This window comes from Chlamydotis macqueenii, chromosome 8 (assembly GCF_036417535.1).
Source record: "Chlamydotis macqueenii isolate bChlMac1 chromosome 8, bChlMac1.mat, whole genome shotgun sequence".
Taxonomy (NCBI): Eukaryota; Metazoa; Chordata; class Aves; order Otidiformes; family Otididae; genus Chlamydotis; species Chlamydotis macqueenii.
In genome coordinates this window covers 34,407,227-34,435,218 of record NC_141563.1, presented here as the reverse complement: position 1 = coordinate 34,435,218, position 27,992 = coordinate 34,407,227, and the positions used below count along the sequence as shown (strand labels likewise).

Here is a 27,992-nt window from a genome sequence, read left to right as displayed (position 1 = left end):
TTAATTTTTAAAGTCTTTATGTGAGTATAAAAGAATTCTTCCCAAAGAAAAGTAAAAACAAAAGTTTAAAAAGTAGTGCAATTTTTCAAGTTCTATGCAACACAGCGCTTACATTTGTAACAGAAGATGTAGACACAAACACTGAAAACCTTAAATCTAGCTTGACTAGTGGAGGGGGAGGAAGGGAAAAAAGCAAAGAAGTTAAGAAAATTACTTTACTAGACGTTACCAACTCTTAAACAACTGTTTTCATTTTCTAATTCCTATAACTATTTATGGCTACCTAAATAAAACATCAGTATTGCTTATATTACTTATTTCCAAGTAAGTGTATACTGTAGAAAATAAACTACCCATATTTATTCTTTTAATGAACAAAAGTCAGGTAGGTGAAAAATTATTTTCAGTGAATGTTTCTTAATCCACTATAATACAGCTGTTGCAAAAGAATCTTCTCAAAACTGCTGCCTGATCCACCTTGAGTAAAAGAACCTACTAGTCCAAAATTCTTATTATTGCTACAAAACACTTCTCTTCCATAGTGTTTATTCTTAATCTCACATAAAAAAATATTAACAAATGATATGTCAATTAGAACATATTTTTGTTTCTTTGGATCTATATTACCCGTTTTACTGGATACTGGCCAAAATTACTCACAGTGCTGATTAAATTCAGCAATATTAAATTAGTTCATCCCATAATCTGAATCTGTTCCTAACTGTGCTGTCTGGGCATGATACAAACTCATCTTGCAGCAGAGACAAGGAGCCTCCTTCGTCCTATTGGTAGCTTGTTTGTGTTTGACATGAATGAAGTTAACATTAAAGTGGTACTTATTCTAATGATCCTTTCTGCACAGCCAGATGAGCTGAAGTGAATACAACACCATGGCTTATAATCAAATATTTATTTCTACAGATCGGTTCCTCATTCACAGGACGTAACCCAAGCTTAACCAGTTATAAACCAGCCACTCTTAAACAGGTTCTCAATCCCAAAGAAACACTTGAGTTTTATTCATATATTCACAGGCTTATCTTTTAGCAGTTTGGAAAAGTCCCAAATAAGTAAAATTTTATCTAATACCTGAAAACCCAATTCATTTTTGGCCACCCCAATAAGACTATTGGGAACAACCTTGCCCTGAAAAAACGCTGATCCCTGTTTGTAGTTCTGTATTTAAATTCTCCCATTGCCAGTCAGAAGACAAGCTTCTAATTCAGTGATAGGAAGGTTCTTGGTAATTTTGGGTCCCAGGGTCTGCAGTTTTGAGAAGTGTACATCAAAGACATTTGCTCCAATTTACTACTGACACAGCTCTACTACTGTGAGAAGTACAACAAATGCATCACGCCTAGTAACTAGATGAGTATTTGAAAGACATCCATGAAAGTTTCCATGCTGTAAAAGAACAAAGGTTAAGAGACCCATCCAACACCATCAGTGACAGTTTCACATTTCACTAGAACACACCAAAGTACCAGGCTTTAAAAACATAAACATTTTGCTAAGACTTAGTCTCCTGTTCCACTGCTCACCACCATCTCCCACACCACTAGCAGATTAAATAAGCAATTGTACCTTAAAAATACAAACCCCCAAAATATCACTGCAGCAATAAAAGACCTCAAAACCCAAGAGGTAGTCCAAAGAAGCATAGAGTCCTGAACAACACAACCTGACAGAACCAACTGTCCCATGGCAGCTTGTCTGGTGCATTCTCTGCTCATACCACATTTGGCATGAGACTGGCTTTTCAACAATGCCTTGTGTAGACAAAACTTTTGAAAGAGGAGAAATCTTTTGAATGCCTAAAAGTATAGCACTGTAATACTATCACCACAACTAAGATGCAATGTTAAGTATTAAAAATTAATACTTCCCTTTTCTCTAGCATTGCATGCAATGCCCAGTAAAGAATTTAAGATGCTGGGGAAGGAAGAAATCAAAGAACAAGTCATACTGAGGGGCATGCAAAATGGAAGAGTAATCAACTTCACAATGCAAAATTTAAGTTCTGTAAAGCTGAACCCTGCTCTCAAAGCAAGGATGGCCTTAAGAGCCTAGACAGACATATGCTTTCATTCATACATATGGCTGAATTTTATATTAGATCACAGACTGGTGCAGCACCCTCAAATACTTAGCTTACGTGTATTAATTTTACTTTCAGGGCTGCTGTAATTTATTTTATTTAGCCATGGGTATAATGAATTTGTTCTAGACCGTTTGCAAAGAAAAATGGACATTAACAAGTTTCCTTAAAATACAATTTACCACAAAAATAAGACATTTGGTAAATAAAGTGACACAAACTTTGTGAAAGATAGCAACTTCCCACACACAAATTTTAGGTATCAATCCTCATTTCATCTTCTTTGATCCAGATACTGCAAAACTATTACAGTTCATGCACTTTTCTCCCTGCCAACACACAGTCTTTGCCGCCACTAGCAAAGCTATCTTTCATTCATCTGCCTAGGACAGTTAGTTCAAAATAACCAAAGTGAAACTACATTTAAAAAAAAAAGAGAAAAAATAAATTTCTATGCATAGGGTTGTATAAATAGCTGGAAATAAACAGGGTTCCTTCCCACTTAATTGTCTTTTTGCAAATGAATGCACTGTACCAATGTGCCAGACTTTTAAAACACAGCCCAGACTCTACAATTATTATAATAGCTTTTTTCTTACACAGGAAAAGACAGCTTATTTGGCTTTTCAATATCTTAAAAACAGGTTTTCCTTATTGTATATATGCACAAACTTAATATTTTCTTTTTAAAATAAACTGACTAATTCTGCTTCTCACTTGAGATGACAAAACAAATCCTGTCTTCTGTTACATAATAAGTCACCTGGTACAACCAGCTTTTCTTTTTCTATAAATGCAAGTATTTTCTTGCTTTTAAAATTGTACTTTGTATTCTAAAAAAAAGTCTTTTTAAAAACATTGTACCAATCTTTTAAAATTCTTCTTAGAAGAGGCCAGCAAAAATGCCCAATATTGCCAGTTTCCTGAAGTACATTTTTGCATAACATCTTGCCATTACAAAAGTCAACTTTCAGGCCCAAACCCATTAAATAAAGTTTTAAATATATAGTGCCAATTTTCATATTTACAATATATTCTGAAGGCAAATATAAATCTTTTAAGCTATGCTTGGAAATACATACTGCAGTTATTAAATCTACTTCTACTTGGAAAACTATGTGCTGCTACCTTCTAGATACACCACTGATCGACTTAATCACTTCCTGATAAGTTCTGATGTTGAATCCGCGGTTGCTCACCATTTTAACCTCCTCTTTCATCGAGCGGTTAAAGTGGAAGCTAGAAAACATTTAAGGACACTTTAGCATGTAAGTTTTCCTCATGGTCCTTGTGGTTTAATCAGATGTTGCACCCGGTACTTTAACGGTAAGATTCCTTCTGGTATTGGTGACATGGCGCTGCTGGGCCAGGAAGGAACGTCCAGGACCGTCCCTGCAGGCACCACTGCTGCCGACCAGTCTTGCTTCCATACCTAGCTTCTGAAGAGTGAGGCTCTGCAAATAAGTTATACAACATTTACACAATAGCAGAAACAAAAGAAACAAAACTGGCCATCTTTCATAAGATTCATTCACATTCATACAGAATGCGTTAATTTTAGCTTATTGTAAAGTTGTTCCTTTATTAAGCCATTTAATTTAACTTTCCTTTTTTTGATTTCCTATTCCAGTCTTTCTTTATGAAACTCTATTTGAGCACTGCTTCATATGAATATGAACAACTTTCTCCAGTCCTTTTCACAGAAATCTAATGTCAAATGTTCCAACAACTTCTGCAACACTGCTGCAGGATGAGAAGGCGGCTCTAGCTTTATTTCACAAATACGGTGTTAAAGACACTGAACATCTAAAGCAGGAGTCTGAAAACCCTTTGAACCTCCGCCTCCCTTTGTCTCAAGCCCAAAAGCTTCAAGAACAAATGCCTATTGAACAGTCAGGAATTTAGCCTGCTAAACCCAGGTGGAAGCTTGTGGCAGCAAATAAAACATTACTAACAGGGGCAGTATATAATTTTAAGTCTCCTGTTCCGAAGCACAGAAGGCAAGCAGCAAACACATAACAGTAATTTTACAAAATAGATGATTGTTAAAATATTTTCCCTTTACATTGCTGTCAAGAATGTTCATGCTGGTATTTCCCAAGTTATCGTAACAGGATTGGAATTCCAGCTAGAACTCACTCAAGGTTGCATTCTGGCTTGAAGACGAATTAGCAAGCAGAAGAGTGATCTGATTTTAAACTGGAACTCTCAGGCTTCGTTCCTTTCCTTAGTTCTCCATTTTTAGACATGAGGCCATGCTAATCTGCAAGCTGGATTTTTCTGCCACAAGCAGCTAAACTACTAGCTTTCTCTCCTAAGCACCAGCTTATAGTGAATCTAAAAAGAAAACAAACAGTGATGTAAGAGTTAACTGTCACATTTACCAAAATGTGGCTTTCTGATTTCTCAGATACCAACAAATGAACTTGTGACCCACCTTGTTATACCAGGCAGTAACAATTAGCTTTTCCTCGTAATCACGTAACTTAGCAAGTTTGTATTCAGCCTGTTAGGATACAAGAGAGAAGACAATCTCAATTAGAACACAGAAATAATTTGCATAGGTTTACTGCAGTGCATTGAATGAAATAAAACAGATGCAGCAGAAATGCTGAAATATGCAAAATAACTAGAAGGCTTAGAAATGTAAATAATGATACTTCCATAAATGACTATGAGAGAAATTATAGACTACTTCAAGTAGACTTACACAAATTTACACAAGTTGCAGTTCAACTTAGAAACATACTTTAAGGGGGGACGGGGGGGAGGGGGAGAATGCATGGAAGTCTAGGGTGTATCAGAAAGTCTATAAGTAATTTAGTAATTTTTCCACCTGAAAGTCAAAGTCTGACTGAATACTCATATCACGTTACTGTAATTTGAGCGTCTAATATCAGACAGCAGAACATACTAGAAATTATTATTAGATATTGTACATTTTTACCTCTAGTGCTTCAATTTTTTTGTCTTTGTCCATTATCTGTTTTCTGAGTGACATAATTTCTGCTGATGCTGGATTTAGCTTGGGGTCTAAGGTTTTTATCACCTGTAAAAGGCAAAACAAAAGCATTACAAGTCAGGTTTGATTCTCAACAGCTCTGCATCTCATTTGTTACAGAAACATGAACACAGACTGAGCACTAGTCAGGCAATTGTGATGAAAACTAGGGTGTGACACTGTACAACAGAATATATCAAAGTGTACAAAGCAATCATCAACGTATCTCATGCTCTGGCCTAAACCCCACCCTCCCATACACCTAACTGACTGCAGTTGAGCAACTTGAGTAAAAATGCACCATGTAGCTACTAATTTTAATTGGGATGGGGGCAGAACTCAAATCTGTTTAACGATTTACGAGGCAGGAACGTGTATGTTCAGAAATATGCCACTCACATTTCTTGCTTTCTCAAGGTACATTTTATATCTTTCTTCCATTGCTTTCATATCCTCATCTTTTTTTCGCAAAGCTGCTTCCAGCTCTCCAATCTTCTGGGCTATTTACAGAAATTATCAAAGACATACAAAATAAAAATAGACATGGTACTTTCAAGGCGTCTGTGTTTGATTTAACCACCCCCTAAATAAACTATTTAGCTACTACACATTTCCTAAGTTCTAATTTTTGTTCCAGTTGTACCATAAGTTCCCATCTGACCTTGAATTCCTATTTTGCAAAGTATTGTTCCGCTAAACTAAGCCCCCATGAACCTCTCTCCCTGCCCACCACCATGTGCAAAAAGTCCTCTCCCTGCTTCCACTCCAGGTTTAAAACTAAGCTGTAGCAGAAAGCCTTATCCAGACAAGTATCCTACAGTCTAGTGGCTATGGGAATAATTTCAGAAGAAACTTAACATATTCTAATTTAAAAAAAACAAAACAAAACACACGCAAAAGAACTTACGGTTCTGACTAACATCAGGCTGGAGTTCTGCAAGATCAGCCTCTTTCTTCTGTAACTCATCATGAACTTCATTCAACTTTTCCCTACAAATTAGAGGCTGGGCTAAAGATCAAGCTCACAAATAATTCCGTGTATAGTTTTAAGAGCTGAAAGCCAAAACTTGATGGTGGAAGTGTTTAAACAACTATTTCAAACTCTGGCAATTTATCTGAATTTAAATAGAAATATTGGTACATATTTTTGATGAACCATAAAAGTTGTGACTTATTAATTGAGTCTCATTTACTTTAAAACTAGAAACAAAAAAAAAGTTTAACAAAAAAACCTTCCAGCATCTCCTCAGCAGGAACTACATCTGCTAAAAGGATTGAATTATTTCAGAAAAAATAAAATACGTTTTGAGTCCAGTAAGAGTGATGGCTTTAATAGTCTGTTGTAGAATCAAAACAAGTAACTGTCTTTTCATCACCGATAGCATTTTAAGTGGACGCTAGTATTACAAGGTTATAATGATCAGAGTAGACAAAACTAGAATGCTAATACTTAACCCACTACATGCATGATTCTCAAATCAGTGATTCTGAAAAACAGGACATCCCTGCAAAGACTTTGGCAGTTCCTGCGCTACAACAGTCAAACTATTTATTATAAATAAGCTATTGTGGCTGCATGTGCCTTACTTACATATGTGCTTCCAATTTCTGCTTCAAGTTGCTAGACTACAAAAGAAAAGAGTTAAAATTCAGTTATATTTCAGCATTTCATACCATGCCATGTTAAAGTGCTCTTACAAATCAGACAAGAACACTTAGCGCACCTAAGTCAATCAAACTAAATTGCATTTTTCCATTAATTTCTCTAACTGCATTCATATTTTTTTGCATCGCACAGATACCAATTCCAGCATCTTTTTTCTTTAAAGCTATCCTCCTCATTACGCCACCACATAATCATAAAAGTGGAGATTTTAAAAAGGAAAAGAAGAACAATAGTTCCTTAATGAATGGGAAGGGGAGGTGAGGGGATGGCAAAAAACATGAACTTTTCAACTGAAATGCAGTTGGTGTGTAAGTCTTGGGGATTTTCATACTGTAGAGACTAAACTCACGTGCTCTGAACACAGTGGAGCCAAATCTGCGTTACCTAAACTGAAGGGGTTGTTTTCAGGCAGGAGAGAGTTTTTAGAATACAATTAACAGCTTTGAACAAGATCTTTGCTTGTAAGGTCTTTTGAAAGGTGTACATTTGTAACAGTTGTGAGGGGAGCTGGGTGACCCAAAGGGGCTTCTGAGCTTGCTCACTCTTACTGCTGCATAAACTCCTAAGTTTCAAACTTACTTAAGAAAAGAAAAAGCACCAAATCAGGATACTGCCTTCTTAGTAGTGATCAGCACTAGACACAGCGAAGAAGAGGAGGCACGTCTAAACAGAAGACTTGATGTTACACTGAAGGATTTTAAACAAAACTGCCAAGATGTCTTCAAGGTCAAGAAGCCTGAACTTTTACTTACTCCTTCAGTCTTGGATCCTTGCTCCTGTAAAGTCTTTTGCAGATCTTCAATCTGCTGCTGTAACTCCCCAATACGTTCTTTATTTAGCCTTTTAGGGAGAAAAGACAGTTATTACACATCTAAACAGATCACAACAGGCACACAGATTTTTTGATGTCTGGATGATAATTTTTCAGAGGGTTTTCCTCATAGGACTTAAGCCACAAAAACTGATTTCAAATGCTTTCTGTTTGACTTGAGCTTCTGCTGAAACAAGCTCATGGCAGCTTTATTGAACAATTTATACTCAAACATCTAGAACCAGTTTAAGTTTTCAGAAAACTTAACTACCCAAAATTCTTATATCCTAGTAAACTGCTTTCAGCATTCATTAACTGATAGAGAAATTCAGACCATATCCCAGTGTTACAACATGATTAGTTTGAAGTTCTAGAAATAGTTTACATCCAGTCTCGGTCTACCAATAATCACTCAGAGCTAAGAAGAGCGTCCCATAAGCAACGCTTTCTTCAGAGTACGCTACACACAGATCTAGCACATTTCACAATACCACATTTAACCTGCTTTGCTTTTTGCTTGCTTCATAACCTTCAGTTAACAATTACACTGGTGAAAGAAAGAAGGTAACTGGCTTCCTGCCCAGCGCTACCCTATAGATGCAAGCTACAAGACTACTCTGAAGGTCCAGAAATCACTTCTTGCTATATTTTAGGATGCTGTTTCAGTCATCACCTTTTCTCAGTTTCTAGTTCGTTCACTGTCCGATGCTTTTGCTCCAGCTGTTCCTGGAGCTCTGTAATACGTTCATTTTCTGATCCTTCCTGTTGCAATAGAAGCATCTTATTTTCATGCTGCAGCCGAATAAACATTTCTCTGAATCAAAACCAAAAAAGTCATTGTTAATTACAAAAAAGGTGACTAAAGTAGGAGGCAATATTCCTGTTGGCTCCCTCAACCTTAAAGTGAGTGAAACAAATTCTGCTTATGGGTATAATTGGGGTAGCAACACAATATTTTTTATTAAAAGGTAACTTATAATTTTCAAACACCACAATAATTTTTTAAGAGATATGAACACAGTTTTAAATTACATCACTGCAAACCCAGATTTTATTGTGCCTTAATGTTTCACTCTGACAGACTTTTAAAGTAATATTAGCTGGCCTTTAGCTGTTCTGTCTTAGTTGCTGTGAATTATTTATTTATTCTGTCTGCCATTGGCAAGATAAGAATTGTTTTGCTCCTTAAAGAGGATGTTTCAAGCCAAACTTTATATACAGCAATCTGACAGGCTTTCAAAAAAGAATGCAAAGTAATTATAGTATGGGGAAATAATTATTAAAAGCTATATGGGGGTCCAGACAAGTATCATAGAGGGAAAGCAAGACACGGCATACAGAGTCATGTTGCTGGAAATATTCAACTTTCACAGAGTTTGTGCCCCAAAAATCTCCAAACAGACTCAACCTTATGTCTTACCTATATTCCACTGGTAGAATTTCAGCAGCAAGATTCTCATGGCTTTTAACACGAGATGCACCTGAAATGGCATAGAAAGTTTAATTTAACAGAATTAAAGAAATCACCAACATACATAAAAGAGCTTCTGAAGACAAAGCAATACCTGTTTGACTCAGGTGATCCTGTTGCATCTGTGAGTACCGGAGCTCTTCATTTGTCTCTTTTAAAGCATCACACTGTACTATCAGTCTCTAAGAAGATATATTTGAGGTGGAATTAAGTCATACTGCACCACTTTAAGACCAAATAACATTAATCAGAAATAGCACTGACACACACATTTTAAGATATATTTTATGTTTTATATGTCTGTATACACACAAGGCACTAAACTGCATTTTTATGACAGCACTACTTCTGGGAAGGTTTTCCTCAAGCAGAGCAACTGAGAGAGATTTATTATGTGTTCAAATAAGCTCTCAGTCAAGAGACTTACCTCTTTTTCTTTTATTAAAGCTTCATGTTTTTCTTCAAGTCGCTTCATTTCAAATGCCAGCTTATCAGCTCTTTTTGATTCTTCGGACAGTTTGTTATGAAGCTCCTGGACCTTTTTATAAAATGACTATATTCAGCACACGAATATTGCAAGATGTTACCTTCAAACCTTCCCTCCTGTCTAGTTCAACTAAAATAAACAGCTGGTCCTCCAAGCTTGGGGTAGGGAAGATGGGATAGGGCTCTGTGTGTGCTTGAGGGTTTTTTGTCTTTTTTTTTGTTTGGTTTCGGTTTTTGTTTTGTTTTGAAATACAACTTCTAAAGTTTAAAAGAAATTTCCATGAAAAAAGTTAAGACTATTACATACAAGTGATCTCTGTAATAGCTGAACAACCTCTCCTAGACATACAAATTACCTTAGTTAAAGAAGAAAACCCTGCAAAGCATGGGCAACCTATCAGTTGAGAGGGCAACTACAGTTAAGCTTACTAGTTTAATAAACAGAGAAAACCAGAAGGAGCTTTCATGAATAAGAAGTTCTAAGGGGACAATACAGATTAAGTCCACAGGCTGTTAAAATAAACTGTTCAATTTTTTTTCATTGAAACAGAATTGAAATAATTTTATTTAGGTAAGACAATTAAGACAACTATCTGGGGAAAAAGTAACATCTTAAGCATAGATGCAGTGTTACCTGTCGTTTGTAGGTTTCTAGTTGGGCACGTGCTGCGTTGGCTTTCTTCAGTTCATCCTCCAGACTGACTGTATTGTGCATATACATCATGTTGGTTTCTTGCAGAGATTTGACTTGTCTGCGGAAGTCATTCAGATCCTGCAGCTTTTTACGATACACTTCAACAGTTGACTCCAGCTTACTTGCCTTATCTGCAGTAGCCCTTAAAGTATAAACAGGGATTAGAAGAAAGAGTTTCTTCAAAAGATTTAAAAAGTCAAATTCTGCTTTCATGCACATTTGGGCTGTTTCCAAAGGGAGATGCAATGTGCTTAACAGCAGAGCTAAATCTTACTGCTTTCTCTTTAAATGCATAATCAATGCAAACCTGCATAATGCAAAGATTGCTTATAAGAATTAAAATCACCACAGGGTTTACGTGGGAGTAAGACTGACATTCATATGCCAGAAGTTCAGGCAAGGGTTAGTATGTCAAACTTCTCTAGGGAATTCTGTGGGGTGCAATGTAAATGCTCCAGCTGATCATTAACAAAAATTTAAGTAGTAAAAAAATATTTGGATCATAAATACACAAATTGATTTTAATATCTGTGTTTAATATCTGCCATCTCGCATCACTAGAAGCTAGTACAGAAAACTAATGGAAGAAAATCTATAGTTAAGATTTGTTTAGCTTGTGATTTAAGAACCGCTAGAAGTTAAACACCTGAAACCACTTTTCTTTCCATGTTTTATTCATACTATTTTAAAAACAGCAGACCTGCTTTTGCAATATGATTTCCTTCGGATATTTCTTGAGTGGTCTGGCATTTAAGTCAGTTTACAAAAGCTGGAATTTTATGTTAAATTCTCATCAAGGTTCTTGGTTATTTCATCTTCATTTTCTTAATCATGTTGCTAGCCTAAATCTAGCCTAGAATGTTGACACCAAAAATTATATCAGAGTTCCAGCTGCATATATGCTTTTCAACATCAGAAAAGCAGTCTCTTGCCAACACAACTGCCTCCTTAATAGAAATGCACATACACTCCCCCCATAAAAAGTCTTCATTCTTCCAGAACTTCATCTTCCATCTAGCATGAAGAATAATAATTTCTGTATTCATTAATCCTGCTTCACAGAAAAATTCCATGTTGCTATTCTTATGCAAACAATAGAGGCTATTCCTGAAAGCTTGCACTCCATCTCTGCTTTGTAAAGGGCCTTTTTCCAACGTTTATTTTTAGATCTCATCTCAGACAAGATCTATCTGCAGAAGTAAAATCTCAAAAATTCTTGTTAAATACAAAGCCTTGGATCTAGTCCTTAAATCCTCCTAATGTGGGAGGGGAGCATTCTCTATTACATACCTAAGAATATCATTTTCATCTTTTAAGGCTCTAGACTCTTCTGCCAAAGAGGTTAGTTCATTGTTTCTATGTTGCAGCTCAATCAATTGTTTTTCTAGGTCTTCGCAATGGACACGATAATCGTCTTTTGCAGCTTCAAGCCTAACAGATCAAAACCAGGAACTTTGTTAAGAACTCATAGTTATTACATATTTTTCATTTAGTGCTAGAACTATTAAAATAAGTAAGACAAAAGAAACCTATTTAAGTAGCCAAAAAGATGGTAGTGTAAGCATGGAGCATTTTATTGTCTACCTGTTAAAACACAATGGACTGCATACTGCAAATTTACCACATCAATACCAAGGGATAATACAAAAAGTTATTTCTCCCCTCCCCATAGGGATACAGGGAGAAAGACTAATATGTACAAGAAATCAGTACGATAAAGAGACGTGGTGGGGTTTTTCGGGTGTTTGGGGGAGCAGGGAGGAGGGTGGTGGTTTTGTTTACACACAAATCACTTTAGCACTCATTTTCTGCTTTCCATCACCTTTTTTGAAGCATCAAATGGTCACAATATGGCAATTACAAAGTAATATCTCCTACAAGTAACCATTTCTTTTTAAAGGTAAGGTCTGTCTTTAAAATCTAGAAAGCTTTTATAGCAAAAGAAATTGAGATGGAAAATTCTGACAGAGTACCAGAAATTCTCAGGATATTTGACATGACAAGGTAGGGATCTTTGAGACAAATCATTTCATACCTGAAGTTTTCCTCTTGCAGTTGTTCGAGCTGCAACTGTGCATGAAAATACTTTTTTGCAACCACAGTATTTGGATCATCAAGAGAGTCATCTAATTGCTCTAGCCTGTCATTCATAATCTCATTTTCTGACACCAAGCTGTTTTTTTCATCCTGGAGGGCAGCCACCTAGTGCAGATAAAACAGCATCAACATTGTAAGACCTGTCCGACTGGAAAGAACTAAAGCAAGACAGCAGTACATCACCAAATTAGTTTATGAAAGAGGTCGAGCATTTAGAAATTTTAGAATGTAATTTACATAGCATACTTGAGCATACAGATGCTTTAGTGTATGACAGTCATGAAGCACTAAAGGAAAAAAAGTCTCTCTTAAAAAAAAGACAAATTTTGGAGCTGAAACCATGGTAAAGGCAGACAATGGGATATGGAGAGAAACTGGTACTTTCATTAAAAAGGATACCATGGACGCCGTACAAAAAACTTCAAGGACTGGTGTAAAGGTACTCTCCATCTTGCTTGTACTTAACAATAAAAAGCAGGATGGCACCGGCTAGCACACTAACACAGTACTGCCGTGCGCTCAGCAGTGAATGGCGGTGCAAGAAGCGGTTTCAGGCGCCATAAGCTAGGAAGCACACACGCAAAAGAAAAACCTAGACAGCTTCATATAGAGCATGCATTTTTTTGCAACAATCAAACAAGTTTGATATTGAAAGTGTTCACAGCTAAGCAAATGAGAACACACCACTTTATTGAAACAGTAAGTATATTAACAGCCATAAAATGGGGAAGGATTAAGAGGATAGAACCTTTAAAGTTTTTCTAGTGAAAGCTGTTGTGTTAATTTTAACATCCTGTCAAACATAAGAGCATGTAGCATGTGTTAGTTAACTGGCATTTAAACAGGGACAATATACTTTTTGGGTTATGTTTTCCTGAATCATAAAGAAAACCTACCTTTCTTATACTCTTGGAAAATATCAAGGAAGACTGAGACCTTACAAGTGAATTTATTAAGAATTAGTTTAAATGAGAAGCGTCAGTCAATATTATGGCTTCAAATAAATAAAATAAAATAAAATATCATGATGACATTATTAGATGAAACATCAGATATGAACTAAAGTATGCAATAGGAATAAACTGTGATCTTAACTTAAAAGTCTATCAGTCAAACAGACGTAAGAAACAAACAGTAATTAATCTACCACTTCATTAAGCGCTGGCTTTCTAGGTTCACTCCTTTTTACATACAGGATGTCACTTTACTACATACACGCACCCCTGAGTACAGCACACATCTGTGCCTTGCTCAGCATACTTCCTGTTCAAGGTGCAGGCACTCCTTACACATGTACAACATTCACACCTTTAGAATTACATTAAAAAAACCCCACTCATCTCAGACTTAAAAAAAAAAAGCTATCACACAACTCTGAGTAAGTTTTTAATCTTTTTTTTCAGTTCCTTTCCAATAGCTTCCCCTTCTTTTCTACTATTTCAACGTAACAGAAGTGGTGTCAGAGTCAACACAAACTATGAAGAGGTATTTTAAAACACATCACAGTATTGAAGAGCTATGGTGTCATTAAGTCATCTGTTGACACTCAGCAGTACCTTTCCCTCAAACAGGTTTCATGTTCACCCAGCCCACACTACGTTACAAGCAACTGGCTTTGTGTAACCTATCATTAATTTATAGAGAAGTCTCAAAAGACAAGTTTGTGGGAGACAGGAGAAAGCCGAGGACCTCTCTAGTTAAGTCTCCTAATGGAAGCAGAAAGTGCAAGTAAATTGTTATCCCAGCACCTCTAGAAGTGAGAGCTTTTGAACAGCAAACACACTTTTTGAAGTTTAACAATTGTAAACTGCAAGTTCAGCTGTCAAATCAATCCTCTTGCTCACTTAAAAGAAATCATTTTCTCCTGCAGATTCTGCTCACAACCACTTTTAGACCTCTGCTTTCCCTAGGAAACCTTACTACTGCCTCAAGGAAAAAAAAAAAAATTTGAACTGGTATTTCATTTCTTTTAACAACAACTTCCTGGGTATGGCAATTAGCTATGAGCTATTTTATATATATATTCTATTTTTTCAGTTGTCTTTACCTGTAAGAAATGTAAACCTGGCCTCTGGTTTTGTGCAGTTTTTTTTTTTGAGTTTGTGGTTTGTTTTTTTGACAGCCTTTTGGTTTGGTTTGGGGTTTTTTGATTTGTTCCCCCCCAGTCCAGAGGCTCATACAGCCAGTACAGCTCTCTGGCTACTGTAAGAAGATGCCACCCAAATGTTCTCTTTGTACAGACTCAAATCTGAGATAAATCAGATTCAGGGCTAACAGATAGATTTTTTTTTTTTTCCCTTTTTCTTCAAAAAGTTGATTGAAACGGAAGTTCCTGTTTATTGTTACGAAGTCCTCTCTTCTTTTTCTAAAGAGCGATCAGATTAGCTTCTGTACCAATTAAAAACAAAAGCTGGCCTATTATCAGTGTGGTTTGAAAACATCAGCAAGGATCTATTAGACCCCATTCTTTTTATTCCCTGAAATATCTTCCATGTTGCAACTGTGTACAACAAAAGGTTATAAATTTTAGATAAATTTCAAGTTTTAGTCTTTCATCAACGCCTATTGAAAATAGCATAGTTTTCCTATGATTAAATTTAATGACTGATTATTACATGAACTGGATTTTTTTTTATACAGTTCAAAAGACTAGGGGAAGCAGTGACTAAAAGTGAAACGAGCAATTTTTAAAGCCTTGATAACATTGTTTTGATGGCCACCTGCTATTAAGGGTAAACAAAGCTAGCAGACCGAAGAACCTTTAGTTAACAGTTGGCACAGGACCTCAGCTTACACTTCCATGAGAAAACTATTTCCAGTAATTACATTTTGGAGTACAGAATGATTGCTTTTCCCCCCACAAACAGCTAAGAATTCTCATGGAAACTAAAATAAATGCAAAAGTTACTTTGCCCTTCAGAATTTCTGCATCTTAATATCAGCACCACTACATATTAAAGAAATAAGTGACTTTCTGTTTCTTACCTGTAAATCTAACTCTTGACATCTTTGTGCCAACTCTTCTTTTTCTGCTAGTGCTTCCTGAAGATCTTCCAAAGCTTTTTTAAACTTTCAAAAAATAAGATAGTAAATCATTCTGGCTCATATCCATAGTCACAGTTCTAGCTTCCAAAATGTCTCAATTGCTTATAACAATTGTTTAAGAAGGATGTTAGGCGCACACAGTGACCCAGAAACCTACATATACACACTGTTAGATCAGGATCTCTGTTCATTTCACTTGCATTTTAAATGACTACCACATGTAACAAGCAAATTATTGAAACTCAGAGTAACATCCAGATTCAACACAACAACTCAGGCTAAAAGCACAACAAAACCAAACACAAGAACATCTGTGTTGTCACAATTTCAAAATCCCTGCCTGCTGAATGAAATGCCCTTCACCTCAGAATAGAAAAACTGATGCTTCTTTACGGGCAGGTATTTTAAAGACAGTTTCATTTTACGTGCAACACCTTGTAGCGTTCAGGTTATCAAGAATTTTCATAACCCCTTAAAAATAACCTGAAGTGTTATTGATGTAGGCTGAGCCTTGATGTATCCCTAGCTCATCTTGCAATGTAGGTTTGCACTGGCCAGTTTTATCCCATCCAGGAAGATGACACTTGCAGTCACAGCAATTTTTTTTTTTTTTTAAAGAACCTACAAAATAGCATATAACTTTCCACTTAATTAGCACTGAAAAATAGCATTACTTTATTATATATTCTCTGCCTATATCAGTATGTTGCTCTGTGCTTTGTGGACCCATATGGTTTAACCAGATCAGCTCCAAGTGGAGAACAGACCAAGCAGTCTGTGCAGATAGAAGACAAAAGAGTGCAATTTATTACGAGGTTAATTTTTTTTTAACTTTATAATTGGAGAGGAAGAGCAGCCCTTCTCTGAATTTAAGGGACGGCAAGATACCAACTTATTGTTCAGGCCTGAACTACAACAGCAACAAATATTAGACGGTTACCTGCTGTTCCATTTCATTTGATCCATCACTTGTGGAAGGACCCGTTATTTCCTTGCTCATGAGCTACAGAAAGAGGCCACAGGAAAAGGTTAAATATCAGTAAACTCACTGTACTGAGTACCAATTGTATTTTGCACCATGTCCTTGCATCCCTTCAATACATCAAAACAGATTTATAATAATAATTTCAAAAAACACCTCATGATTGGTAAAGGATTTAAACAAATATAGAATAAGATGACTTTTTTTTACCTCCCTCCTCCTCAAACTAATCAAGTTAGCAGTAACATCTTATTGGATGAACCTGTGATCTGATGAAGTTATTGCTACCCTCCAGGCAAGTTAAACCGGAGTGAACCAGAGGACGGGATTTCACTCAATTAATTTAATACTTATCACACTTCTTTGTGTCATGTTAATTGCCATTAAGTAAACAATGGGAACATAGGTCTCACTGATCTCCAGGACAAAGATATACACAGTACATTTGTCAACAATTAAAGGGCTTTACTTCTTACTCAGAAATTACAGTGTTATTTCTAGACCTTTCCCAGAAATAAAGTTTGATTAGTCAGAATACAATAAATAAGAGGTTCATAGATTTATTTCTCCCTGTAGGACACTTAGAGCTTTAAAGACTACATAGTCAATTTAAATCTAAGTTTTAAAGTCTCCACTGTTACCTTGATGAGGGTGCAATAACACACTACATTTTTTTCAAAGTCAGCATTTAGTTTTTGTCACCCTCCATGCTTTGCTTCACAATCCTGAAGCTCACAGATATGAGCAATGGTAAAGCTATGCTGTGAGCTGGATCACTGAGATGATCCAACTAAGAACAAGTTAAGATAGCAGGGGGAGCACACCATGACAAGAATAGAAAAGATGCAGCTGCGAGTTTGTAAACCAGATACTGGAATGGCCTGTCAGAACAACGTAGCCTCACAAAGAGTTACAATTAGCTTAACAAGACTGGGACAGCATTAGGCTATGAATTATTACATACCTCTTGAATGGCAGTCATGACAACATGTTGAACAGATTCTTCAAGGGTCATGATATTTTGTATGTGTTCTGCAGAAAAGAATTTGTAGTGACTCATGACAATGTTCACCTTAACGGCTTAAGTAACATGACATCCTGTTTGCAGAATGATCTAGAAGAAACTATTCTCTATAAAGCTTCTTCAAAACAGGTAGGACTTTTTATACAGAGCGCTACCATTAACCAACAGCATTCTCATCCAGTAATAGAGTAGACAAGCGTAAGAGATTATAATCTCTTAAATGAACAAATTTATACTATGCATAATAGAGCAAGGAGATTAAGACATCTGTATTTACATGGATCTTTTTCATAAATACATCTGTGTATGTACATGCATAAGCTTTTCCAAAGAGTCAACAAGCTTGCAATTGAGTTAATAAATAAAACAATGGAAAAAAGTAATTGCTAGCATCTACATTTCCAGCACAGCCTGACAGCTTGCTTCCTGAACACTCTTTGATGCAGTCATTTCAGACTGCCTAGGAATTGCACTATTCTACTATCAGAATCACACTGAGGATTCCTTAGCCATCAGAGTATTAAGCATTAGCTCTGGTAAGGGAAGAGAAAACTCAAAGTAATTCAGTCTTGAGCCTCTGCAGACAAACAAAAGGGAGTTTCTAATATGAGTTTTTAATTTATTTTGCTTGATTTGCATTTGAATAGCAAGTTGTAGGTCTTGGTACATATTCTAACAAGTATGAATAATCCACACACACTTCAGACTCTTTTTTAAACCTACCCTAAGCAAAGTTTGAGTTTTACTCATACAAGTTTCCCACAGATTTTCTGCTTTTAAGTGAACTCTAGCTTCAGCACAGAAATGCAACGATATTCACAATAGAGACTTTTTGATACATAAGAAATAGTTTCTACATCTCTCCCCATCTTATCACCTGAGGCAGTCTGCTGTTTGTTGAACAGATTAAAGTAGTGCACACCTTGTTTCCTTTCACAGTTGACTGCACAGCCTAGAATAAGCTGCAGCAGCCTGCCCAGTTCAGTGGGATCCGAGTTCTCAGATATTCGGTTCAAGTCCGGAATAAGCTCTTCTGAAATATGCTGACCCAAGAACTGAAAAAAAACAAAGAGAGAAAGTCAACTCCCACTTTTGTACAACATGAAAATCTGGTATCATGCAAGAAATCTGGACTCGCTAAGCCATCCAGAGAAAGCGGTCTATTAATAAGTTTGTTACCATAAAACTTACGAAAGGGAAAGACTTCAAATATTAAGTGTGGAGATACACACTAAAAATATTGGCTTCTGAGAGAGTACATAGATAGCAGTGTCAGATTAGGAAATGTGAAGAGGCCTAGATAAAGATGTTCTTAAGTCATTTGTTACAGGGCTTCATACATGAAACTCAGATGTCACACACTGTGCCTCTCTCGCACCAGCAAAGACTGTTTCCAATGTCTGTCTGCATCCCTCAGTGTGGATGTGTATCTGGGGGAAGGGGTACTCAATCCACCGCCAGCCAACAACCTTTACCATACTTGGCACCTCAGATTCTTCTCTGAATAGGCCTAAAGTAGACAGTATTACATAATCTGCAAAACACCCAGCAATTTTTTAGTGCAATGAAGTTATGCACCTTAGTAAGAGTTCCATAAAACTGTTCTGGAAAAATCACAACTTTTGAAAGTCTATTAACTGGGGGTTTAGTTAACTGACCACTTCTACAAGAAAAAGCAACAGTAGTAAGTTAAAAGTTGTGGCGCTAGATCTCAAATATGAGAGAATTAATTTATTCTACCAACATAATAAAAAAGAATTTAAAATGCTTCCAAATTAATTGGCTCCCTAATCCTTCAAAAAGCTCCTCCTAAGCCTAAAGGAGTTCTACTTCTAGGCTTGCCAGAGAGCCTCAGTCCTGGCAATACAGAAGGGCTTGGCTCTCGATATCACAGCTAAGCCCAAGTGAGACCAGGAAGCCATAAGATGATCTAGCAAGTTTTTCTACACCATAACCATTACATAACTAATTAAGCTCCATACAAAATTCAGCAATTATTTTTAAATTCAAAATACACCACCCTTTTATAGCTACCATACTCATCCTGCATGAGAGAGAACAAACTACAACAACCCTTACTATGTTAAAGAGGATTCGTAACTTAGCTTCCAGCTTCCAAGTGAGTATCATAAAACCTAGTGTCGCCGAATCTATTCTGTTGCGTACAAAAGGATTAAGACTTCACTAGACAAGAGCAAATATGAATGCACACACAAAAGTCCCAGGATTCTGCAGCTCAGTCCTTCTGACATTCATCTGGGCAATGACAGAGACGTGCTTTCCAGACTATACTCCAAGAGACTTAGCTAAAATAAACATGCTCAAATTAATTCTATGTTCACTCAGACCTCCCACTTAACCAGATAATTATAATATACTTTCTGCCAAGAAAGTCCTTAAAATAAATTACTTTGTCAAAAAGAAAAGTTAGGTGAGAGAATAATAATCACAATGTTTAATGATTAGAACAACAAAAAAATTGCTGCTTTTTCCATACCTCATGATAGTAGTCCATAATTCCTTGCAGTATCTTCTTCAGATTACTGGACTAGTTGTTGTACATGAAAGATAAGGTTACAGGCTTTTATTAAAATTCTTAATTTTACTGAAATTAAATAATCATTTATATTAAAATGTTCACATAGCAACTTTAGGAGAGGACAGGGGAAGAGAGACACCGCAACAGAAAATCCCCATGTAACAATGCTGGAAGGTACTTAAACTATCAACACACAGTTCAAGCTCATTTAAAATAACCTAAAAACATCTGGGATTAATTCTGTAGTTTTTGAACTGCTAGATACTCTCAGGACAGACACGATATTGAACCCCACAAACTTTCACTAACTTCAGCTTTGAATACCTTTATCCTCCAGTTGTCACCAACATCTTCTTTAATGCGATTTAGCCAAGAGGCATCAAACCAAGCAACATCTCTGAAACAAAATTAAATTACAAACATCAATAAGCACACACTTAAATAAATAAGATACCAGATTCCCAGCATAAATCATCAGACGTTTGACTACAGTGTCTAATGAGGCATGAATTCCTGGAAATTGCAAGTTATAGCTATGTCACAGGAAATTTCCATCCTGCTGCCTGCACTAAGACACTACCTTCCAGGGCAGGAAGAATTTCTGTACATGCTTCACTTAGCTACAGCTGGGAACACAAGCATGTGAAGACCTTTGTCAAGCTGTATTTTTATACCTCACAAAGGGATCATAATGATGTAAAGGAACATCCTCTTTTGATTAGTGCTGATGTTAAGTTTGGTACCCACTCTCGTACATTTCAATTTTCCAACATTTCCTACAATTTGTCAAAGGCACTTATGAAGAAGAAAAAAAATTAAACTAGTGGTACTTTATGTTTTTCACATGTCTTTGGTTCCCCTGGGCAGAAGTATATTCACTTTGCCAGATAAATACGGATGAGTTGCTGAGGGAGGTGTTTACATACACTGAGCTGCCAAGCAGTACAATCACCACGTCTAACAGTATCTTGACTTTTACACCGTACTGTTTATTCACTGGTCTCAAAGCACCTAATAAAAGGCAATTATTATCCCAACTTGCCTATCAGCCAACTTATTTACAACTAAGCTTGCCCAAAGCCTGTGGCAGCCTAGTACCACAAGCACACGGGAAGTGACCCTCAGAGATCTGCACTAAGCAATCCTAAATCAGTTTTCTCCATGCCCCAGGAAAGGGTGAGCTCTGTCTTTACACTGCACACTTAAAATATTTTCAAGCAGACAGGTGTGTTTCTGGGTTTGGGGTTTTTGTTTGTGTTTTCTTTTTGTGTTTCGGTGTTTTTTTTAGGGGCTGGTGGTGTTTGATTTAAGTAATTTCTTAGTAATCAAAAATATAGTTTGAGCAGGAGATGGCAATTCAGACTTCTCTTTTATTAGCTGAGACAAGAATTGCAGTGATGATTTGCAGCATGATACACTTTCAATAAGACTCATTTTACAACCCTCTGAAGTAACTGCAGATTTCAAAACCAGTGTGTCACTCCACTCAGTACAGTTTGTCATCACACCAATAAAATAGGAAAGATAATAGTGGGCTAATCAAACGCAAAATCATTTAATAACAAATTTGCCATTGAAGTTTCACAATTCTTTTTTCCACACAAATATTAAGTTATCATTTAAATTCCAGAGCTTAAATCTAAATCAGTTGAGCAATCCCAAGAGAAAGAGAGCATAAAGATACCCATTTTGGACTTTTAGTTCCTCATTCCAAAGAATAACAGATTTCCTGAAGCATGGATACCCACAGAAAAAAATGTTGATTGGAAAAGTAAGAAAGATCATATAATTCTTGCCCACTTACCCTTAAGTATTAATTTAATACTGCAGTATTAAATCAATCATCTTCTCCATTCTGTCACACTATATCATATCCAAAATAAGAATACAAAGGTGTATTTTATCTTCTGCTATAAACTGTCCACTCTAAGCTTGTGTCTATTTTAAAAGCAACTGTGTACGTCAAACACAAAAATCTCAAGAAATTAAATATCTCTTCTTTGAACTTAGGTATCAACTTACATTTGGTGAAGCACCTGCGCCATGGCAACCCCATTTGTCAAGTCCTGAACATCTTTGCAAGGTGCAGCAGTATTGAATGTCTGCAACTAGAACAGAGAAAAGCATTGTGTTTCTTGCTCAGGAACAGAAAATTAGTTACCATTTTCCTTTTCCTCTTTATGGTACATTTAGCAAAACATCTTTCTGCTTGAGGCAGCTGAAATTCTTTTTGAACTATACGGTTTTTAAACCAACCCAATTATCTCAATACTTGTGACTGTTGATTATGACTAGTAGCTTAAAAAGTTAGTACTACCACGCTTAGTTTTTTCATGCTGGAATACTAACTAGGGAACCTAAAGTCATATTTTCCCATCTCTCAAATTACGTTGCAGTGCTTAGTTCTGGACACGTAACTACCCAAACAAAAAATGGCACCCGAACAAGGGGCAAAAGTTGAGGCAGAAAAAAAAAAAAAAAAAAAGAAAAGAAAAGATTCTCTCTTTTACTACAAGCATTTAGTAATGGAAGTCATTGCAGCAACAGAGACCCCTGAAATTATTTGGAGGTTAAGAATGGAAGGGAGAAAATGATGTAAAAATAGTGGGGGAAAAAACCCCAGTTGTCTGAGAGCTACTGCACACTTGAAGTATATGAAGATAGCTGAAAAAGGCTGAACCATTTCAAGTCCTGTGAGCTCACAACACATTTCCTTGCAATTCAGGAATTACAAAACTATTCAAAAAATATTCCTATTTAAACATGCAACTTCCAAATACTGCTATAAACCCAAGAAATATTACTACAACGTGAATTCATATCTTTTCCTGGTAATATATTATTCCTAGTATTTATATTTAATATATACACATTTTTTGTTATTTTCCAAGCATCACACTACCTAGTGTTTAGACACAGGGCTGGATGTAGTTTTTCCCCATCTACATATTTCCGTCTAAAGACTAAGTAACAAAACCCCAGTTTTCACTCTTCTCCTCTATTACAAAACCAGATTACAGACGGAAGCATTTTATAATGAGTTGCCTGATCCGTTCTATATGAAAGGTTCTGTGCAATCTTTGTATTCTAACTGGTGCTTCCAGGCACAAGTACAATTAAAGTCCCTTTGTAATAGGGCTACACAAACGAGATGCAACTCCCATCCTGAAGAAAAAGAAAAAAAAAAATCATAGCTCAAGTGTTTTGCAGCTAGCTTCTCCAAAAGCAACTCAAATGACATGAATACCTCCAACATGCCTACATCCTTACAGAGCACTGCAATAAACACCCAGCCAACAGCTGTATGCTTAAGAACCCCATCATCACCCTGAGGTGTACTACTGGTCTATCACACACCCATAGGCAGCTCTGCTGCTGCCCTCCTAATTTCCGCCTGCAATTCAGACCGCTTCATGTATAAAGCCTTAAAACACTGAGGTATCCAGGTCCCCTCCTATCAGAGTCCATCACCTGCTAGCTTCACCTCACCTCCCCCATTTTTTGGGCAGATGGTGAACAGACTCTTCCACAGCTGCTTTCTCCAGGAGCTCAAGTCTGTTTTGACCTTTACCATACCCATCTCTTCCCACTGTGTCTTTCCCAGTACCAACAGTCCTCATCTATTCAGTCAATTCTCTTATGGAAGCTCTTCCATACTTCCCAAGAATATGGTCATTTTTTTTCTCTCAGTTTTTGGCTTTTCCTGAATTTAAGATCTGTAGGATGGTATCACCTCAATGTTAAAAGTGTTTCTCCATTTTGGATATTGTGTGTTTTTTAAAAACTATCCCCAAGCTTATATCTAACATTTTGACAGAATTAGTAATGGTAATTGCAATATTCTATTCCCCAAAAAACAACCAGCTTGGAACTAACTATTCTAGGCGAGAGAGCCATTTCCACACATACCAGTTCATCACATAGTTACACAGGAAAATAAGAGCTCATCATCAATTCTTTTAACTTCAGTCTTCTTTATGATTATGAATAAAACAGAAAGGAGAAAGTTTTCTGTCAGTGCTATTAAAAGATGAATATGTGGAATAGAATAGAAGCAAGAACAGATCCTTACAATCTGTCCTCTGTGGAAACTGACTTCTTAAAAATAACATGTTTACAACATCCTAAATTACCTGTCTATCGGTGAGAAGGCTCTCCCAAACATCCTGGAAAGATAAGCTTCTCCTGAGGTCACTGGCGAATGACCTTGTCAGGTGTGTTTGGGAAACTGAGCTACTTGGACCAGTATGGTGGAAAAGAATAGTTTCCAGCCGGGAGAATTTGAGGCAGTTGTCACTCATTCTATGTTTATAAGGATTACCTATATACTCTGAATATTTGTTTGCTCCCTTCAAAAAGGGTCTAATCAAGCCAAGAAGAGAAAAATACGCAGAGTGAGGGTTTTTCAATTTGTTTTTCAATTTAAAGAGTGTTTTTTAAATCCTGTATTACGGCAAGTAGGAAGTCAGTAATCCCTGGCATGTTACATAAAAGATTAAGTAGAACACCACAAACCACAGCAGCCGTGATTGACAGCACGGGTTTCTAATACTATAGCAGCCTTAATGCCAACGCAAGAACAGGCACGCAAGCTTATGAGTCAAGACTGAGCATGCCAGAATTCAGAGTTTTATGGCACAATACTGTGATGCTGCCATTTGGATATGCCCCTTTGTAAACCATGGAAATTGCTAAGTACAGGTACTACCATTTCACTCAAGCCTGTTAGAGCAGGTAAACAAAGCCTTAAAAAGCCCTGTGACATGCAACATTGCTTTACGTACGCCAGCATCTCCCAGAATAGAAACAGCTAATTAAAATTAAGCAAAAAGGAGGACTGAGAGTCTTAGTTTTTCCTTATATTTAAAAGTTACATAAGCACCTAGAAATAATGTAAGAGTAGAAGTATTAATTATGACTTCTCCAAACTCTATGCCAGCCCAATTATTTTCTCAAAGCACATTTTTACTGTACTTGCAAAACCAAAGAAAGTAGTAGGCATGGGGAGGTTGATAGAAGCAGTCAAACTTCAGGACTGTCACCTAGTCCTTTCCCTCCCCCTCCCCAAAATTTGATTAGTTTTTCTAAATATAGCTGCTACTCATGCTGAAAACCATTTAATTAATCTAGCTTAAATGCACCCTGCCACTTGCTGCTACAAGAGAAGCAACTATTTTTCTCTCAGACAAACAGCTGTTACGCTCACAATATACATGTGAAAATTTAATTTTGCAGCACTTAACACTTAAAGCCTTTTCTGTGGATCCGCTGAAGGCTCTACCACCAAACAGCTGTAGATGAAACAAGAGTGTTCATATCCAGCTCTTGGGAAGGTATGCCCTTAATTTGATCCAGACAACACAGGGTTGAGGTTCTCCATTTCATACCCAGATTATACCCATTCTTAATCCCAGAATATTAATAGAATAACTCAGCCATTGGGCAGAGTTAACATCATCAGTGCCGCCAGTGCCAAACAGGGGTACATCTACTCTGGAAAAAGCTTTCTGTTTAAGCTGTTACCATACATCTAGTCCCCAGTTTGGAGACAAAGACAGAGGCAGCCTCAGATAGAACAAGCAAAGTTCTGGGTTGCAGAACCAATAGATAACATTTTTACTCATATTTTCTTTCTTCTCTGGACAATGCATGTTTTCTAACACAGAATTTGCTAAAATAAGAGTACAATATCTGGCAGCAGAACATGAGCACATCTTTGCTATATCAATGAGTAAAGTGAGGAACCTTTAGAACCACAGAGTTACAGAACCCTTTTCTCTTCAGATACACAAAACTCAATTCTCCTCTCCCCAAACACGCTCAACTTCAGATTTTTTTTTTCCCCCCCTATTACTCAGGCTGAAGTTCAAGTTGAAAGTGTGTTTGAGACACACTTGTATTAACAATCGCCTTCTACTAAGTTGTAAACTAGGTCCGAGAAATAGGGCGTTAGATCTAAAAACATGCATCTGGCAATGCATCTGCTGCGTGCTGTATACAAAACCCAAACACTGAGCTGGGTGTTCATTTACAGAAACAACACTACACAAAGCTCTTTCAGTTTAAGGCTAGCTAAAGTTCCATTAGCATTCCCTTTAAGATTCATGATGTACTGACAGCTATGCGCTATGACAATACTAAAAATAAGAATTAGGCTTAAAATACTTTAAGGAGAAATTCTAAAAATTTTAAGAGTTCAGCACTGATGAACAGTGCTGAGACAGAGTTCAGGAATGCATTTGGTCAAGTTGCTTCACTGATTTATTTTGCAGTTGATTCACGATGGATTTATTCGTGAACCTAGCAAGATTCACGATTGACTAGCAAGAAGAAAATACAAAGTCAAAAGTTAAAAAGTGAAAGAAAAGCATGCACGGATTAAATGACAAAAGATATCCAACTCCAGAGAGGTAAACATAAGATAACTGAATTTCTAAAGACCAACAAAACATTGGAACAATACAAGGTCATCCGAAGGAAAACAGAGGGAAGAAAAGAAAGGAGGAAATTGGTTTTCAGTGATTTATTACAGAATTTAAGTCATTAAACTTCTGTACTGTCATGCATAAAGTAAAACAAACACCTACTCTCATAGCTGCTGCTATCAGTTTTGCCAGTTTCATTCCTGAATCTCCACAATGCTTCTAAAACATTCTCTTCTTCCCCTGATTTACACTTCATCTAGGCAAAACACCTGCTGTTTCTGGAGAAACCCTTCACACCAGGTAACTGCAGCCTTCTCTGCCAAGATGGCACGCAGAAGTTCTATTTAGTAGAGCTCACTCTCACCAAAAATCTTAGATCTGAAAGATGAATTACAGACAAGGAAGCAGAAGAAACTCGGGAAAGAATAAGGGATAAAAAGAAAGCAAGCTTGACAGATGAACTGAACAAATATGATTGGACTCAATGATCTTTAATGGTCTTTCCCAACCTAAATGATTCTGTGACTCTAAATATGTGCTTCTTGCCCAGGCAACACCACACATGTAGGTGTGCTGTGCCTGACTAATAAACGCTCCAACCAGCTGAAAGCTGGTATGAAATGTTCTGAGGTTTCTGCTCCTGTCAACTCAATTCAAATTAATTGCATCCCTTTGTTATTATTGTTAATTACTGAGCAGTTTCCACATGGAAGCCACCGCTGGAGAACCACTACTCGGGCCTGGAGGATATCCAAAAGCCCACATCGACACTTCAGGCTGCTCGCAAGAACGTTTTGCGGGTTGTGAAAACACTTGTTCCTCCTGCAGGCCCCACTACCGCAGCCACGCCTGCGCCCCAGCCGCCTCCCGCTTCTCCTCCCGTGTCCCTCACAGCGCCTGACAGGAGCCCGGGCCAAGCCCTGCTCGCCCACTCGCCCCGGCAAGGCCCCATCCCCAGCGCCGCAGCCGCCACCCCCGGCCTGTTGCCCCTCCGTCCCTTCGCCACCGGCGCGGGAGCCGTCGCCCCGCTGCCCGCCCGGGCTCCAGGGGTCCGGCAGGAGAAGCCTCCGCCCCACTCACCCAGAGGATGAGGCTGTCGCAGAGCAGGAGGTCGGCCGGCTTCGCCTCCATGGCGACGGCCTCTTCCCGCCGGCCGCCCCCGCTCAGGGCGGCTGCGTCAGCGCCCGATGCACGGAGCGCGCTTACGCCCTCCACGGCGCGCGGCTGACGTACCAGAGCAGCCCACACCCGCCCGCAGGGACACGTCAGCGCGCCCGCCCCTGCCTTCAAACGCCGGGAGTGGCAGCGGGTGTGACCAATGGCAGGGAGGGGGTGTAGCTGTTCGCGCCAATCACGGGGGGCGGCTGTTCGCGGGGGGTCTGCGCCTTTTGGAGGCGGCTCCGTTCAACCAGCGCCTCCGCTGCGTGCGGGCCCTGGAGCGGGGTGCGTGGGCGAGGCGGGGATGTGTCACCTACCCCCGCGGTGAAAGTGTGGGCCGGGGAGTCAGCGGGTACGGCCCCCTCCTTCGCGCCGCGGCCGCGAGCCCGTGCAGGAGGCGCCGCTGTGTCCCAACATGGCGGCCGCCGCCTTCCCCCCCGCCTCCCGCCGCTTCTTGGCTGTCGCCGCCGTTGCTGTGGGCCGGAGAGGTCAGGA

General features: G+C 37.9%; 1 protein-coding gene across 5 annotated transcripts; it reads right to left on the bottom strand.

Moving 5' to 3' along the window:
- HOOK1 (hook microtubule tethering protein 1) lies at nucleotides 1-27,534 on the bottom strand. Of its 5 annotated transcripts, XM_086753331.1 has the most exons (23): nucleotides 27,420-27,534; nucleotides 21,937-22,022; nucleotides 20,239-20,311; nucleotides 19,873-19,923; nucleotides 18,298-18,430; nucleotides 17,316-17,383; nucleotides 16,310-16,372; nucleotides 15,310-15,393; nucleotides 13,073-13,117; nucleotides 12,263-12,429; nucleotides 11,518-11,658; nucleotides 10,168-10,369; nucleotides 9,475-9,585; nucleotides 9,142-9,229; nucleotides 8,997-9,057; nucleotides 8,250-8,390; nucleotides 7,518-7,605; nucleotides 6,691-6,725; nucleotides 6,007-6,089; nucleotides 5,499-5,599; nucleotides 5,046-5,147; nucleotides 4,536-4,604; nucleotides 1-3,552 (listed from the first exon to the last, which is right to left on the bottom strand). In XM_086753331.1, exons 1-23 carry the CDS (start codon nucleotides 27,468-27,470, stop codon nucleotides 3,394-3,396), a joined length of 2,202 nt encoding a protein of 733 aa, XP_086609457.1. In that variant the 5' UTR covers nucleotides 27,471-27,534; the 3' UTR covers nucleotides 1-3,393. The 5 variants fall into 5 exon arrangements, with proteins under 5 accessions (XP_086609457.1, XP_086609453.1, XP_086609452.1 ...); XM_086753327.1 differs by lacking the exon at nucleotides 13,073-13,117; XM_086753326.1 differs by lacking the exons at nucleotides 13,073-13,117; nucleotides 27,420-27,534 and adding an exon at nucleotides 24,048-24,211.
- Between the last annotated feature and the right edge of the window lie 458 nt (nucleotides 27,535-27,992).

Excerpts from the sequence above, each read along its gene's own strand:
- HOOK1 (XM_086753331.1), bottom strand. The coding sequence starts at position 27,470 with ATGGAGGCGAAGCCGGCCGACCTCCTGCTCTGCGACAGCCTCATCCTC. Across the intron at positions 19,924-20,238 it reads GTGACAACTGGAGGATAAAG|TCCAGTAATCTGAAGAAGAT; the intron begins GTATTCAAAGCT and ends TACAACAACTAG. Across the intron at positions 6,726-7,517 it reads AAGGATCCAAGACTGAAGGA|TCTAGCAACTTGAAGCAGAA; the intron begins GTAAGTAAAAGT and ends TTTCTTTTGTAG.